This window comes from Micropterus salmoides, unplaced genomic scaffold, assembly GCF_014851395.1.
Source record: "Micropterus salmoides isolate LMB-PRFRI ecotype aquatic unplaced genomic scaffold, ASM1485139v1 Ms_hic_scaffold_11, whole genome shotgun sequence".
Lineage (NCBI taxonomy): Eukaryota > Metazoa > Chordata > Actinopteri > Centrarchiformes > Centrarchidae > Micropterus > Micropterus salmoides.
This window is the reverse complement of record NW_024040152.1, coordinates 17,151,657-17,168,380: the sequence shown is the minus strand read 5'-3', so window position 1 is coordinate 17,168,380 and position 16,724 is coordinate 17,151,657. Positions and strand designations below refer to the sequence as shown.

The 16,724-nt window shown below is 40.1% G+C and overlaps 3 protein-coding genes across 4 annotated transcripts; 2 read left to right on the top strand and 1 right to left on the bottom strand.

Moving 5' to 3' along the window:
- Nucleotides 1-20: 20 nt before the first annotated feature.
- On the bottom strand, nt 21-3,517 carry rpp38 (ribonuclease P/MRP 38 subunit). The gene is made up of 2 exons (XM_038711490.1): nt 3,431-3,517; nt 21-1,953 (listed from the first exon to the last, which is right to left on the bottom strand). Exon 2 carries the CDS (start codon nt 1,932-1,934, stop codon nt 1,101-1,103), a length of 834 nt encoding a protein of 277 aa, XP_038567418.1. The 5' UTR covers nt 1,935-1,953; nt 3,431-3,517; the 3' UTR covers nt 21-1,100.
- A 340-nt stretch (nt 3,518-3,857) lies between these two features.
- On the top strand, nt 3,858-6,710 carry acbd7 (acyl-CoA binding domain containing 7). Its single transcript, XM_038711487.1, has 4 exons — nt 3,858-4,012; nt 4,902-5,019; nt 5,846-5,908; nt 6,088-6,710. The coding sequence occupies exons 1-4, from the start codon at nt 4,001-4,003 to the stop codon at nt 6,159-6,161; spliced, it is 267 nt and encodes an 88-aa protein (XP_038567415.1). The 5' UTR covers nt 3,858-4,000; the 3' UTR covers nt 6,162-6,710.
- Nucleotides 6,711-7,402: 692 nt separating this feature from the next.
- Nucleotides 7,403-16,264, top strand: crot (carnitine O-octanoyltransferase). 2 transcript variants are annotated; one of them, XM_038711484.1, is made up of 17 exons: nt 7,403-7,557; nt 9,268-9,391; nt 10,304-10,428; nt 10,505-10,686; nt 10,785-10,909; nt 11,013-11,121; nt 11,855-11,948; nt 12,100-12,225; nt 12,318-12,419; nt 12,574-12,657; nt 12,745-12,852; nt 12,967-13,097; nt 13,193-13,316; nt 13,426-13,504; nt 14,567-14,660; nt 15,035-15,154; nt 15,552-16,264. In XM_038711484.1, exons 2-17 carry the CDS (start codon nt 9,277-9,279, stop codon nt 15,670-15,672), a joined length of 1,839 nt encoding a protein of 612 aa, XP_038567412.1. In that variant the 5' UTR covers nt 7,403-7,557; nt 9,268-9,276; the 3' UTR covers nt 15,673-16,264. The 2 variants fall into 2 exon arrangements, with proteins under 2 accessions (XP_038567412.1, XP_038567414.1); XM_038711486.1 differs by having other exon boundaries at nt 7,437-9,062.
- Nucleotides 16,265-16,724: the final 460 nt, after the last annotated feature.

Here is a 16,724-nt window from a genome sequence, read left to right as displayed (position 1 = left end):
TTTAAACTTGAATGCTTGTGAACTTTTTAAAATTGTCTTTATTTCTGCACAAATATGACCTAAAACATACTTAGATTTTCACACAAGTCACACGAAGTACATTAAACAATTAAACAAATGAGAAAAACATGTTATACTTGAACCTTTGCTTTCCCCCCGGTGCAGCAATAACTGCAACTAAATGTCGATTTGAGGAATCTTAGCTCATTCTTCTTTACAGATCAGCTTCAAGTCTTGGATGTGGGTGGGTTTCCTTGTGAACTGCTCGCTTTAGGTCCTTCAACAACATTTTTTAAGGTCAGGACTTTGACTTGGCCATTCCAAATTATTCACTTTACTCTTCTTTAACCATTCTTTGGTAGTACGACTTGTGTGCGTAGAGTTGTTGTCTCGCTGTATGACCCACGTTCTGAGATTCAGTTTACTGACACGTGTCCTGACATCATCTATATAATCGCTGGTATAATTCAGAATTCATTGTTCCATCATAGGTGGCAATCTTCTCTGGCCCAGTTGCAGCAAAACAGGCCCAGATCATGATATTACTGCCGACATGTTTCACAGATGGAAGGTTCTTATGCAGGAATGCAGTATTTTCCTTTTGCCAAACATAACGCTTTTCACTTACACCAAAAAGTTCTATTTTGTTCTGTTTAATTTGAAAGTCAGCCATCTGCTTTACAAAGCAATACTAACATAAGATGCAAAAAATAAAGTTGTCATAATTTTAAATTTAATGTAAAAACTGCAACTAATAATTATATTCATTATCTACTAATCAGCCACTTATTCATTAATTATTTTGACTTTGAAATGAAGGAAACTGAATAAATAATAATAATACAATTAAAAGGATAAAAAAAAAACATTGATGTTCAACAAAACAAATTTATTTTGTGAGACTTTTTAACCTCTTTGGGCCACTAAAAATTCTTCAAATGAAAAAGCCTGGAATTGAAAAATGACTCATGTCCAGATTAAGGCCATAACCTTAAACAAAGGGGTCCCGAGTAGACTCATTTCAAGATGTCAAAAGCCAGAAAACATTGGAAGCCACAGAGCTGAAACATCTAGGCAGAATTTGTGTTTCATTCAGCTGGCTACGACTTCACCTTTCTTTTACTTTTCTTTTCAGGGTTAGCAACTATTTTTTTCAATTTGAGGGGTTGCAGAGCGCAGGACGAGGCCGACTCTGTGACCTCCTCAGATTCACTCTCAAGCTTCCTTTTTTGGCCCTTCTTCCCGCCAGCTTCCTCCTCTTCCATGTCAGTGGGGTCTTCAGGTGTTACACTGGGTGCTACACCTTGTAGCCACGCAACGTCCAGTGAAGGCACCCTGGGTGCAATGGCATCAACAATGTCAGCGAACGCCTCGTCATCTTTGGAGGCACACCGTCTAAACCCCAGTGCGAGGACACTTTTCAGGCCCAGCAGCTCCGACACACTCTGGCTCAGCCGAGGCACCTGGCAGGCCGGCACTCCTCTCGTTGCACTCAGCGCTATCAGGTGATCCGTCATGTGTTTTGGTTTGACAGACTTGCACACGAGCAACAGTTTGAGCTTGTTCCTCTCCAGAGCTTTGGTGACCTCGTTGATGCCAATGGCCAGTTGTCTTCTGGCTGCCACGTCCGTCCAGCCATTTTTGGAAGACTCCTGCACCTGTGCATCCTGGCTCACCTGAGGAACAGGTTCTGATGTGGCAGCAGGTTTCGGGTCTCTCTTTTTCCTCCACGGGCGAAACACTTTCACCTCTTTCTTCTCAAGACCAGTGGAAACCAGCTTGTCGTTCAGGGTTTTCAGGATGAAATGCATGTCTTCTTGGGGAAGTGGGCTCCATTTTGGAGTGAATGGTGAGTTGAAGGAGGTCTTGGTTGGAACATGCCTTTTGGTTTCCTTTTTGTTGGCCCTTTTACCTGGCTTTCCTGCACTGGCCATACCTCCTCTGAAATTACACCTGTAACAAAGGACAAATACATTCACATAAAAAATTAAAAACATAAAAGATTAAAAAAATCTTACTACTGTGGTGTATAACGTGCATTTGACGCATAACAGTTTAACATAGCACTGTAGCAGCTGGATAGAGGATTAGTGACCTTTTAAGGGGAGAGCAGAGGTCAGTGGTTATGTGGAGACTCAGACCCTTATATGGTATCCAACCGATACCTAAACATGTCCTATATAAGCTGTGTTTGATGTACAGAGAGACAGAGTGGTCATCGGGCTGGGTCACTCTCCAAGCTGCTGCAGAGCTTGTAATTGATGCTGAACTCCTTGATGTAATAAACTTTTACGATCAAGAACAGTGTCAAGCGGATTTCTTCTCAACACATCATCACAGCATTATTGTTCGGACACCACAGAATACTACATATTATTTTCTTGATGACACTGCTTTCCAAAAAACATGTTATCCTACTACTCTCTGATCTGCTGCCATCTCCTCTCCGGCTCTCCTCTCCAACAACAACAACAACACTAAACACATGAATAGTCAAATGATCAAGATTAACAGTACATTAACTCAGTCAGAGACTCCACCAATGTTTGAAATTTAAAAGCCATCATTCATTTTGGTGAGTTTCTGCACAGCTTCAGTGATATTGATTTGGTTTTGAATGTAGTGAGTCCCCTTGATGGTGGTCCCTTGAGTGGGTCATTAATAAAATGTGTGTTTTTAGATAAATTGTAGCTTTGAACTCCTGTTTAGGGAGTAGGGTATCGTTAGGATTTTCTTGACACTATGAACAGAGAGCAGGATTTCTATGATTTCAACACGGATTTGTTGTTCACAATGTAACGCAGGACACGTACCTATCGACATCCCTGCAGCTTCCAGCACACCTGTAGCTGGTAGCGCTTTGGGGACTACCTTCAGGGATCCTCTAATGTGACGCCTTCCCATTGACTGTATGGGCTGTTGGTTTGTGGTGCGTTGAAGTACAATAAATTATATTCGTTTTTAAATGAACACGTTTTAGAAACAGTGTAAAACAGCTATAGGGATTTCCCCCTATAAAACCCCCCCAAAATGTAATACATTCCCGAAAAATGAGCCCATTCCCCACCAATGAGTGGTCCTCAAAGATTCAGTATAAGTCGGGTCATATTAACAAGTTTTGAACTGGGCAGTAGCCTACAATAGGCCTAAGAATAATCAAAATAATAAATACAATAAATAAAGAATGATCATTAATATTGTGACATTGTTTTGGGTGTGATTATTGATGATTCCATGCAATATTTAAACTAGAGTTGAATGACTATGTCTCTGAAGAAGTTTTGAGATTGATGGTCAGAGAAGCATTCACTGTCAAATTAAGTGAAGTTCGTGTTTCCCGTCCACTGTAATGGAAACCCTTCACACGTGTTCTTATAACCGCATCAGTATCACAGTCAGCAACATACCTGACAAACTAAAGAGGTTTTACCTGATTTTAATGCTGTAAACTCTCTTTCAGTCCGACAACACAGGTGGGCCACAGGGCGCCGCCATTTTTGTTTGAATTGAAATAACTTTATTTAAAAGGTGCCACAGCGCAGACCAGCGTTCAATGAACAGAACGACATTCACGGCTCCATATTACTACTACATTATGTTCATAGCGTGGCAGAAATGATACCGGGAAAAAAAACAGATGTTTCAAAGGATTTGTGGTTAAACCCTATATAATAAATATTTTAATAAAGTTTAAATAGGGTTTGATCCTAACAACACCTTTGAGAATATGTATGCTCTATTCCTCTACATAGGTAAAAGTACAGTAGCTATACTGTGTGTGTGTGTGTGTGTGTGTGAGTGAGAGAGAGAGAGAGTGAGGGGGACAGGCAGCGGCATCCAATCAGCTCTTCAGTAGCTCTCTGCTCCCTCCTCTGCAGGCCTCTCCTTGGTCAGCGACGATCTTGCGTCGATCAGCTGTGCTGCAATTACAGCTGCACAAAGACGTCCAGCCGACAGGGCAAATTACATTCAACTAAACCACGGGTCTACAGCAGCGAAAATGTCTCATCAGGTAAAATATTAACTACTTTTGTTTTCATGTTATTTGGCAGTATTATACCGGAGATGCACGGATTACCGCTATGAAATGAATAACGGTTGTACCGGTGGAGTCTTCATGCAGTCATATAACCTACTGTATGTGGTGTCATCCATCTTTGACAGTGTGAATGTAAGAAAAACAAGTCTAAATATATTCAATATTTTGCTCTATGGTCCTCCTGACGCTGCAGCTACAATTAATGTTTTGGAGATTGCTATAAAATGAGACAAACAAGAAAATATTATAATGCATGATTATGGATAACTAATAGGATGATGAAAAGTATTTGACTGGCCCAGATACAGTTTTGATGAATAGTTTAGAGATTAATCTCTGTAGCATTTTAAGTGGTTTCCGGAACTACATTCCTACACTTTTTTTTCACAGTTTTTGAGTTTTCATGTTTTTTTGTGCAAACCTAAATGGTTTCTATATTAATGATATGGTCTGCAATGTCCCAGATCTTTTGTAAAGTAGATTATTCAAGGAGGCACAAAGGCTGTGGTCTTGAATAAAAGCCCATTGTTTGTCTCCAGCTTATGCAACAAAAGGTTTCCCAGGGTTTGCTCCATGACTAGAATACTATGCCCAGATTTCTTATTCAGTGTTGTAACTGATTAATATGCACATTCTCATATTATGTGATTATGCACTCCCACTGGACCAAATACCTTCAACTGATTCCTCTGTCAGACTTGGCAAAGAGCTGAAAATTTATATATATATATATATATATATATATATATATATATATATATATATATAAAACCATGCTTACCTTGTGCAAACATAATGGATACCTCTTGAATTATTTATCAGTAATAGAGAGTGACTTGACTGTTTCTTTACTGACCTGCAGGCAGAGTTTGACAAGATTGCAGAGGATGTGAAAAAGGTAAAGACGAGGCCTACGGATGAGGAGCTGCTGGACCTGTACGGCCTTTATAAGCAGGCAGTTGTCGGAGACATTAACACAGGTATAATAATAATAATAATAATAATAATAATAATAATAATAACAATAATAATAGGCAGCACTTATCAAAATAAAGTTACAAAATGCTTTACATGGTTGAAGAATTTTAATGAAGGAAACATTTCAGGACTGAGGCAATTAAAATTATACAAAATTCAAATGGAAAGATCCCCACAGTGATATAATGTTATATAATGATAGTATTAATAAACAGGTGAGACAATTTAGCAATAAAAGGCTTTTTTAAAATTGTATGCTGTGGTTTAAAAGATGTCACAGATCCTGCAAGCCTCAGGTTCTTGGACAGGGCGTTGCAGAGTTGAGGGGCCATGATTGCAAAAGCCCAGTCACCTTTAGTCTGGAGCCGGGACTTTGGAACAGCCAACAGAGCCCTGCCCAAGGATCTGAGGCTGCGTTCTGGCTCATAGTGGTGCAGCAACTCAGCAATGTAACAAGCAGCAGAACCATGAAGTACTTTAAATGTGATCAGTAAAACCTTAAAATCAATTCTGTACTGGTAACCAGTGAACGGAGGCTAAAACAAGACTGATGTGATCTTGTCTTCTAGTATTTATTATAAGCCGAGCAGCTGCATTTTTTACCAGCTGAAGACGTTAAGATTTTTTTTTTGCTTAGCTCTTAATATAATGAATTACAGTAAATCTAACCAAGATGATATTAAAGCATTGATGACCTTCTCGAGATCAGGCCGATAGAGAAAAAGACAGATTTTTGAGATGTTTCTTGCTGCAGTAAAAAACAGTATCATTTCCATGCAATGGTCTCTATATTCTGAACATTTCCTTCTCTCTGTGTCACATTTGTAGAAAGACCAGGAACGCTGGACTTTAAAGGAAAAGCCAAGTGGGACGCCTGGAGCTCCAGGAAAGGTAAGAAATGCTTGTAGGTGTAAAATTAAAAGACAGGGCTTGTTGCTTGCTATCAGCTGCAATTTAATGCATCATTCTGAGCTACCAATGATGCCAGGATTCTTATACGTATCAGTAAGCAAACACAGTGATACTTTGTGTTTTTAATCCAGATACTTTGTATGTCCACCTTCTTTCAGGAATGTCCAAGGATGATGCCATGTCAGCCTACATTACACTTGGAAAGGAAATCATCAGCAAATATGGCCTGTAAGATTTGCAATAAACTGAAGAAGAAGCCGAGTTAATGCAAAAAACAACAATAGTCTACTAACTGAATTACTAAAACATTGCTGCTGTCTATATAACAAGTAGCCTTCTGCTTTCAGAGGCCATAAATATGCAGCATAAAGTGTGATTTAATATTTCTCCATGGTTTGTCTTTTGTTTACATAGTTTATTCTTATTCATGTATGCAATTGAACTCCCATGCATCCTTTAAGGTTAAAATATAAAAAAATTCTAATTGCTATTTTATCTAATTTATATAGTTAATTGTTATAATCCACATGTATAAAAAATATATAAGTTCAAGTTCGAGGCTTTTATTTGTCCCAGAGGGGCAGTTGGTTCTGCAACAGTAGCAATAAAACAACAACACACGGCAAGACAAACAAAACAAAATATTATATAGGTCTAGTATAATAATGCCTGTACACTTTGATGTGTAGCTTGATTCCTAATCAGAATATGACTAATTAAATGGCGTCAAATCTGAACATTCTGCAAATATTTTGAAAATAAAACCTCTTTCTGAAATGTTTTTGTTTTGTTGTTTCTTGTTATTTAGCATACCTTTATTGATATAAATGGGGTAGACAAAATAATCGTCTGTTAACATAACGCTATACAGTTCAACCGCACCACAAACCGCAGCCTCCAAAATAACCATGCAGGTGAATCAACACCTCTCTGAAAACAGAACATTAATATAACGTCCACGAAGGTAGGAATCACTGCAGGACTGCTGCATTAGATTGCATTGGTTTTAATAAACTGGCAACTCAGCGTATTTTATTATATATTATTACATGAGACTATTCTATATGATTCCCCATCATTGGAATAATAGATGTAGTCCAATCTATGAACAGAGCCACACCAAAAATACTCAAAACTGTGTAGACAAATGTCCTCATACTTTTGACTATATAGTGCATTTTCAAGAATTGTTTGAATTGGCTGTTGAGAAAGGTTTAATGTGACATTGACCTGTGGACCTGTTTGTCCACCTTCATTATTTTCACTGCTAAAACGTTATTAATTTGTAAGTCCCCTCTGTGTGTAGAACTATTGTGGGTCTTGTTTCGAGTTTTATGGTCCATTTTGGTCGTTTGGCCTCTAAATCAATCCACCTCTCACCCCTCTGCAGCAGATAAACTTGATATCAATGCCTCATTATTTCACTGACTAAATGTAGGTCAAGTGCATTGCGCATGAGCAGTGGGGTCTTCCGGGCTGGCGCCGGGTGTTCAGTGGGGTAAAGGTGAGGAAGAGCTGCTGCTGCTGCAGCTGCAAACAACACTTTCAACAACACTTTCAACCACTTCACCTGCCAGCTGGCTAAAGATATTTCTGCTGTAAACTAAAGTCAACATATCCTGAAGAAGGTGAGCTGACAGGGGTGATTGAAAGCTACGATTGACGTTTTTTAATCAAGTTTAACCTAACGCTAACTTAAGTTACATGTCAAACGTTGTTGGTATAAAACCGAAGGCGAGCGAGAGCAACGTTAAGTTCGCTAACTAGTGCACCTTAACAGCTCAGTAACCTTAACTAGCTAGTGCACTGAAAACTTTTGAGGTCCTTTTGATTTAATAATAAGGTTAAACGAGTGCAAACGTTTTCAGACTGACGAGTAACGTTAGCTAGCTTAAGGAAAACCGTTAAGTCCGTTTGCATTTATTAACTTATAAACAAGTAAAAAAATCCTAATATCTGAGTGCTTTCATCATGCAGGTTGGTACTCTGTAAGCCAAGTTACACTAACAACATTTATCGATTCATATCGGGTCGTAAAAAACAGTTTATGAACTAAAATGTTTGATAAAGATAGCAACACAGCCTATGAACATTTTAAAGCTACGTTACTTATTATTCTAGCATACAAACTATGTGATATTATAAGTGGCAGGAAAAGTCATATTTTGGGGGTATTTCGCCAAATGCTAAACTGACTGTGGGAACAGTGAAATTCAAATCTCTTATCTACTGTATACTGTGCATACTTGCTCAGGGATCATCCAGTGGGGGAAGAAGTACTATTTATTTTTGTACTCCGTTACAAGTAAATCCTGGATTAAAATTTTTACTTAAAGGTCATATTATGCTAATTATAATAATCATCACGCGCTTTGTCACTGGTTTGTGAAATTCATGGACAGGATATTGAGGCATAGTTGGGGTGGGGAGGGATTGCAGTTCAGTGGGCTGGGGATCTCATCACAGATGAATGGAAGTGGCCATGATGGAATCATCAGTCCTTGACCTTCAGCACTCACTGGAACGGTTCACAGCTCAACGCGAAGTGGCGGGGATGACGATTAAGTCTGAGTCCATGGTTCGCAGCAATTAACCGATGGAGTGCCTACTCCAGGTAGGGGATGAGTACTAACACCAAGTGAAGGAGTTCAAGTACCTTGGGGTCTTGTTCGCGAATGAGGGGACATTGGACCGGGAGACTGGCTGGAAAATTGGAGTATTGGAGGTATTACTGCACCATCGTGACGAAAAGTCTACTGGTCAGTTTTCGTTCTACCTTACCCTCACCTACCTAGAACTAGATCGCACGTACAAGCGGCCAAAATGGTTTTTCTCTGGAGGGTGGCTAGCATCTCCCTTAGAGATGGGGTGAGAAGCTCAGTCGTCAGTGAGGAACTCTAGAGCCTCTGCTCCTTTGCGGCGAAAGGAGCCAGTTGGTAGACGTCTCCTTAGGGAGGTGTTACAGGCTTGTCCAGCTTTGAGACGGCCTCGGGCAAGAACCAGGACAAGGGAAAGAGATCACACTTGCCTGGGAACATCTCGGGATCCCCCAGTCAGAGCTGGATAGTGTGTCTCGGGAAAGGGAAGTTTGGGATCCCCTGTTGGAGCTGCTTTCCCCGTGACCCGACCATGTGTAAGTGGTTGAAGATGATGATGATAATAACCATCATTGAAGTACATAACTATTTAGGCTTTCCTGGAGAACAACCTCATCATCCTCATCATCTTGTAATGTAAAGTATAAAGTGGAAAGTATAAAGTATTCTACCACCTGGGCTAACTGCACCCCTTTTCTGTATAATTACGACATAATTTGAAACGTGTTATTTAAATTACAGAAGGAAGAAATGGCTAATCATTTGTCAGAGTCTCTGCCAGAGCGGACCTTCGGGTACCAAAGCAGCCTGCCACCGCTGCCTGTCCCGTCACTAGAGATGAGCCTTTTCAAGTACCTGGAAGCAGGTAGGATAGTAGCTTTGTTCCACCTGCTGAGTTACTCTGTTTCAGGTTTTGTAAATATTTACCATGCAAACTTCAAATATTTACACAAACAAATGCTTTAAATAATTAAGAAAATTCAACATGGTGTAAACTGCTCACTGCTGCTATTTGTCTGTATGTAAATATTTACCAGTGTGAGATAGGGCTGCAACTAGTGATTATTTTCACTGTCAATTAATCGGTCGATTATTTTCTCAATGAATCGATTAGTTGTTTGTTTCCCAAAGCCCAAGATGGTGTCCTCAAATGTCTTGTTTTGTTCACAACCCAAAGATATTCAGTTCACTGTCATAGAGAAGTAAAGAAAACAGAAAATATTCACATTGAATTTTGACTTTTCTTTCTTAAATAATTACTCCTACTGATTAATGGATTTATCAAAATACCTGGCGATTAATTTAATACTAATTGATAAATCGTTGCAGCTCTAGTGCAAGAAGTGTGATTCTGTAATTTTGCCCTTTAACCCTGTAAAGCCCAACCAAACATAATTTGGTTTTGAACTGGTTCCTGGTGTATCTAAAATTGGTGGATTAGAGCAAAAATGAATGGGTGCATGAATGTTTTAATTAAAATATACCATCAATACTGAAACTATATGATATGAGTTTACTTCATAGGTCATAGTCATAGGTACAACAGTTCTTTTCCCCAGAACACCGTGGTTAGAGGTGAAAATCAGTAGGTCTTAAATTCTGAATATTGTAACAGGACACATACAAGTCTGTCAAAAAGCTGATTGCATGTTTGATTGTGTGTTTCATATTAACTGTACTGTATTTATAGGCATTAATGTTCCCAAAGCCCAGAAGCTGATGCTGGTGCTCTTGCTTGACAGACTGACTCTTTTTGCACTGCCATGTTTTCCATCAGTTCATCCATTTGCATCTGAGACTGAGTTTAAGGCTACAGCGGACATTGTGAAGAAATTTCAAGAGGGTGTTGGGAAAGAGCTGCACTTGAAACTACTGCAGAGAGCCAGGACAAAGAAAAACTGGGTGTGTAATTGCGCTCTAAATGTTACAGATGTCAACTTCGGTCATGTATGTTTTACCTAACGTCTTTATTTCCCAGCTGGAAGAATGGTGGTTAGACGTTGCCTATCTGGAGGTCCGCATCCCCTCTCAGCTGAATGTGAACTTTGGCGGCCCGGGACCCTACCTGGAGCACTGCTGGCCCCCTGCAGAGGGAACTCATCTACAGAGGGCCAGTATAAACACATGGCATACGCTACAGTACTGGAACCTGATCCGCACGTGAGGATGTTCACACACTCGCTTATCGCTTTTTTACATTTACGAGTCATGTTTTATATATGTGATTTGTTTTATTTTCTTCTATATGGATGTTTTAGGGAGAGGCTGGCTCCTCAGAAAGCTGGCAAAACAGCATTAGATATGGACCAGTTCAGAATGCTGTTCTGCACTTGCAAAGTACCTGGAGTAAAGAAGGACACCATTCGTAACTACTTTAAGACCGGTAGACTAAACTTGGCTCTTATCTCTAACCTTCTCTGCTCTTTAGCCCACTTTCTCAGTTTACATATCACTGTTGTGTAAGCGCATTTTGTGCTGTGTCACAGAGCGTGAGGGTCCGTGCCCCTCCCATTTGGTAGTGATGTGTCGTGGACGGATCTTCACATTTGACGCTCTCTATGACGGACAGATCCTCACCCCTCCAGAACTACTCAGGTAGTGATTACAAGTACACACCAGTCAAGAATTAAATTCGAATATGAAACCTTGTAACCAAGACAACAAACGTCCGGTTGAGGGTTGGAGAGAGAGATGCAGGGACAGAGGAAACATTTTAATGTTATAGGAATGATAGTACCTGTGACTGCTGCTGTATAGGAAATATTTGGACCTAATTTTTCTTGGAATGGAAAAGAAAACAAACAGATCTTTTGGCTTTTGGAAAAAAAAAGTGAACAAAACTTTGTTTTTATGATTCATTCATGATTTGAATTACATGTAATACTTTTTTAAATTTTATATAACATTTGAGTCCCGGCTGGTGGTGTTCAAGTTTCCATGTTCCATATTGTTGAATCTACTGTACTGCAATCGTGTAACAATGCATGGTCTGAAACTGCAGGTCTTGAAAAGTCTTGAAAAGTATTTTATTCAGTTTCCTCAAAAAAAGGTGTAGAAGGTATTAAAGTTATCTTGCTGTAGGCAGTAATCTGAGTGCAGGCTGTCGGGAGACCTTAACACACTCATGAACTAAAAGTCAGATTGTGTTGACAATGGATTGTTCATGCAGGATGCTGTTTATCCTTTTTTCTGTAGAGTTTCAGGCAGCACCATCAGTCCCGTAGCAAACACTGTCACAACTGCTAGCTACAGTAGCTACGAGGCTCATCATGTCGTAATGTTCCTTATTTTATTTTCTGTGTGTGTGTGTGTTTGTGTTCACCTGTAGGCAGTTGAGCTATGTGACAGAGCGCTGTGAGGGAGAGCCAGAGGGAGATGGAGTGGCTGCTCTCACCTCAGAGGAGAGGACTCGCTGGGCGAAAGTAAGGGTGCTCATGTTTGGAGACTTTGCTGTTCATCTGGCCAAATAAGATCTAAAATGGATTATGGATTGCATTTGTGAAAACATTCTAATATTACAAAGCATACTCAGGATCACTATTGTCAGCATTTAACAGTTCACTGTCTCTGCAGGCCAGGGAGCATCTAATAAGCATTGATCCACACAATAAGACCATCCTGGAGACCATCCAGAGCAGCCTGTTCGTCGTATCTCTGGACGAAACAAAACCCTACTCTACTCCAGAGAACTACACAAATGTGGGGGCTGCACAAAGTTGAAGTATGATTTCATAACTTACTCTGGCTGGCTAAAAGAAAATAGTTGTGTGTAATTACGATTCTTAACACAGATAACCCGGGAAGCCCTTACAGGCGACGCCACCATCCGCTGGGGTGACAAATCGTACAATTCACTCGTGTTCGCCAATGGCACTTTTGGATCCACGTGTGATGTGAGTTTGTATGTGTGTGTCGTGCTAGAGACACATTTCTTTTAATGCTGTTCGTCTTGATGTCTCGGATAAAATTCTACTATGTATAAACTTCAGAACTTTCTTAAGGGGTTAAAAATAATAGATTGAAACCTTCAATCAAATTGTTTTTCAGCATGCACCATATGATGCCATGGTACTGGTGTCTATGTGTTGGTATCTGGACCAGCAAATTAAAGCTGCAGAAGGCAAATGGAAGGTAAACATTGACTATTACTTGATTCTGTACATTAGGTAAAATAGTACTTGTTACTGAATGATACATATTGATATCTGTGCTTTTTAGGGCTCAGACGCAGTCAGACACGTGCCCGTTCCTGAAGAGCTGGTGTTTACTGTGGACGAACAAGTCCGGAGTGACATCAGCCACGCCAAACAGCAATACCTGGAGTCGGTGAGCCAATATTAAATACGAATTTATGCTACTATGCTAGAAAAAAAACATGATGCAAATGACTTGTCCGTAGTCGCAGCTGTGTGAATGTCCTCTCTGTCGCTGGTTTTACAGACACAGGACCTGCAGGTGGTGTGTTACGCCTTCACTGCATTTGGAAAAGCAGCCATTAAACAGAAAAAGCTGCATCCAGACACTTTTGTTCAACTAGCAATGCAGTTGGCCTACTACAGAATATACAAAAAGTATGTACTGGTTTAAAATGTACTGGTTTAAAATGTACCGATGATTGAAGTCTAAGAAGTGAATGACCCTGAATGTCTGTTCTTTTGCCTCTCAGGCCAGGAAGTTGTTATGAGACAGCAATGACTCGCAAGTTCTACCATGGTAGGACGGAGACTATGCGGCCCTGCACCCAGGAGGCACTGAAGTGGTGTGAAGCCATGATGGACCCCTCGTGCGACGTGAGTGTGTGTATGTCTGAAACCCTGCACTGTGGTAAAATCCCACCAACAAAGGAGGTGGAAGCGGTCATTGCTCATTTGACATGCTACGTAAACATTTTTCTGTCAGGTTAATGCCAAGAGGAAAGCCCTGCTGGTGGCCTTCAATAAACACAACAAACTGATGGCTGAAGCCCAGGAAGGAAAAGGTTAGTTTGCTGTAAAAGTTTTTTTTTTTTTAAAGGTTAGTTTGTACATTTCCATTAATGGAAATTCTTTTTCCTCCTCACTATGCATGTAGGTGCACAGCTATAATGAGCTAAAAACACTTCCAAAAACTAGGTTGAAGACAGGAGTTTTCCTTTGAATTTTTTACTGGAAGCAATTGCCAAACAGTGAAAACAATATTTGATAAAACACAACCAATTCAACTGATAGTGATTACAAATCAGAAAAACATGATCTGCCATAAATAAGAGTTAGAACAAAGGTAAAAATACTGACACAGTAACATGAAAACTGGATTTACAAAAGGTGTAGACTTACTGTCAAAATAGTTATTGTACATTGTTCCTCGTGTCAGGAAGAAATATCACGAGTGGAAGAATAACTTTAAAGATACCAGGTGGCGTTTTTGACCACTAGTAGAGCTTAAGAGCAACTTCTGGGTCCTTCCCCCTTTGTTTGTAAAACAACAATTGCCCCAAGAACACACATCAACACACGTGCTACATGCTACTCTGCTAATCAGCATTTGCAGTTGGTGGCAGTGACTCACCAACAAACATAACATGAGTTACCTTTGACTTCATGCAGCGCTGACTTAACGTGATGCATGCAGGACTTAAAATAAGGCATGCTGGTTAGAAATTGTGTCCAACTTTCGCTGGCGCTGCAAAACGTCACGTTGTCACATGACATTAAAACTTTGCAGGAGCATGGCATCTGGAGGCACCGAATCTGGCGGCCGCAGTCGCTTTTCTCCGACTGCACAAAGTTGGAACCACACTATTGCCCGGTCTTGCGGCATTTTTCTTTGCAAATGCTGTAAGTTCAGTCACTGATCTCAGCTTTACAGTAAGCTCGTGCAGGTATAATATGTCCCGACTTGACAGCGCCGTTTTTATTCCCCACCCCTGAAGTCGCCTGCAGTCGGCATCTCGAACGTTCCTAATGTACAAATAAAACCAGTCAATGCATGATTCAAAATATTATAAACATTGGCTTTACATTGTTGTAAATTCATTTTGATGTTGTGACACTGTTGCCAGGTTTTGACAGGCATCTTCTTGGGCTGTATCTTATTGCCAAGGAGGAGGGACGTCCCACTCCAGAACTCTTCACAGATCCCCTCTATGCAAAGAGGTCAGTTCCAGTGAGCCGACATGCACAGCTGGAACTGGCTCACCTGAATAGAATTAAATTAAATGCACCTGCCTGTGTCCTACTATGACACATAGGCCCATATTGTCAACTGATCTTGGCTTATCAAACATACAGACATTGAAATCTCAACGTCTCTAAACCAGAACAGGTTGAACAGGTAAACATGAATGATTTTGAGATTTTAAGGCATGGTTAAAAAATACTACTGGATCACAACAAACATTCTGATAAATGGTCCGTTTGATAAACTGAACTGAAATACAGATTTTATCAAGGACATTGCATTAAATTGAAAAGTGATAGTGGGTGTCTTTCTGTCTGCCTGTAACTGAGTTGTGTGTTTGCGTCTGCAGTGGCGGTGGTGGTAACTTTGTGCTGTCGTCCAGTCTGGTGGGCTACACCACAGTTCTTGGGGCCGTGGCTCCCATGGTGCACCATGGCTATGGCTTTTTCTATCGCATCAGAGATGACAGGTGGGCAGGCAAGAAATAAGCATGTTTTCATAAATTTTATAAAACATCTTTTTCTCCAACTGTCATGATGTCGGCGTGAGGTTCTACTGACCATTATGCAGATCCAACCCCTTAAAAACACATTCTTTCAAAAATGGCCACCAATGGAGCCAAAATTAAGGCTGGTTTTCCTAGTTCATGAAAAGATTTTCAGAAATAGTAGTAGTGGTGCATACACTAAACAGTTTTCACCATCATTAGGAAATTAGTTTAATGTTTTCTTGATTTGCCCTAGTGGTACATCACCCTCCTCAGTAGGGTTAAAATTCATTAAGCAGTTTAGAGTTTGACATTGTGTGTACCTTCCCTACATTTTCAGCCACTACAATCATATCCACGCTGTCTTTTTCCCCTTCAGGATTGTGGTCTCCATCTCGGCGTGGAAGTCTTGCCATCAGACAGATGCTGTGTCACTATTTAACAGCTTCTGTAGCTCCTTGCACGAGATGCTCCACTTGGCCACCACATCTCAGCTTTAAGTGCTCACACCGACAGACAGCAGCTAAACACAAGCTAATTTACCTTTTACCTCTCAACATATGTTTGAACTTCAATGGACACACAGTTCACAAACCGTCAGTTAATAGCTGACAGCTAGCGATAGTCATGTTTGTTCTCAGCACAGATCAATGCAAAGGTACAGAATCAGTACTTATATGTACCTTTAGTGTAAATTGTTGTTTTGTGTGTATATATTTATCCGGATTCTCTGATTTTCATGATTGTAGAACACATTTTATTGAGAATGTTTCATTTTAAATTCTGACCATATTAATCCACCTTTAAACTGAGCTGACGCTAAAGCTGAAGATCTTTTTATGATGTATGTTCTCCAGTGGGTAAAGATTCAGTAGAAAGTGAGGCTGTTCTGAGGTGGAAAACTGACAGGAAAATTACTTCTGACTGCTGTGGCTGCTGGCCTTCGATTTAGTAAAAAAGGCATTCCAGTGAAACTCATGATTGAAGTTCAGTAAAATATATTTGTTATTTTTTGGATTGGTGGAACAACACTCAGGTGTTACTTCAGTTGGACTGAAATCAGTAAACATCTTCTTGTGACTTGGTTAAAGGTTCAGTGTGTAAGATTTAGTGGCATCTAGTGGTGAGGGTTGTGATTTGCAACCAACTTTCCAGTCTACCACTGCCCCCTACCCACTGTAGGACAGCTACAGTGGCAGACAACAGCGCAAAAAGTATCTCTTCTGAGACAGCAGAGAGTAGCCAGTCAAGAAATGAGGGTTCTTTAGGTATATTTATTAAGAAATTATATTTACTTAATTATTTTGTAAAACCATATGTTATTGTGACTTGGCCACTGACAGACAACATGGAAAATGCAAGCCAAGAGTGTGAAACATTATCACTGTTTCTGCACCACAGTCGTGGCAGCAACAGTTACTCACATAATCACTTCCTCTTTAGTGGGTTTGCCTACAAAATAAAAGTGCAAGAAGCTTGTTTACTGTAATGCTGTAGTTGGAGTTGAAGAGCTTTTACTTTGAAAAAATTCAGAACTACATTAAAAGAGTTT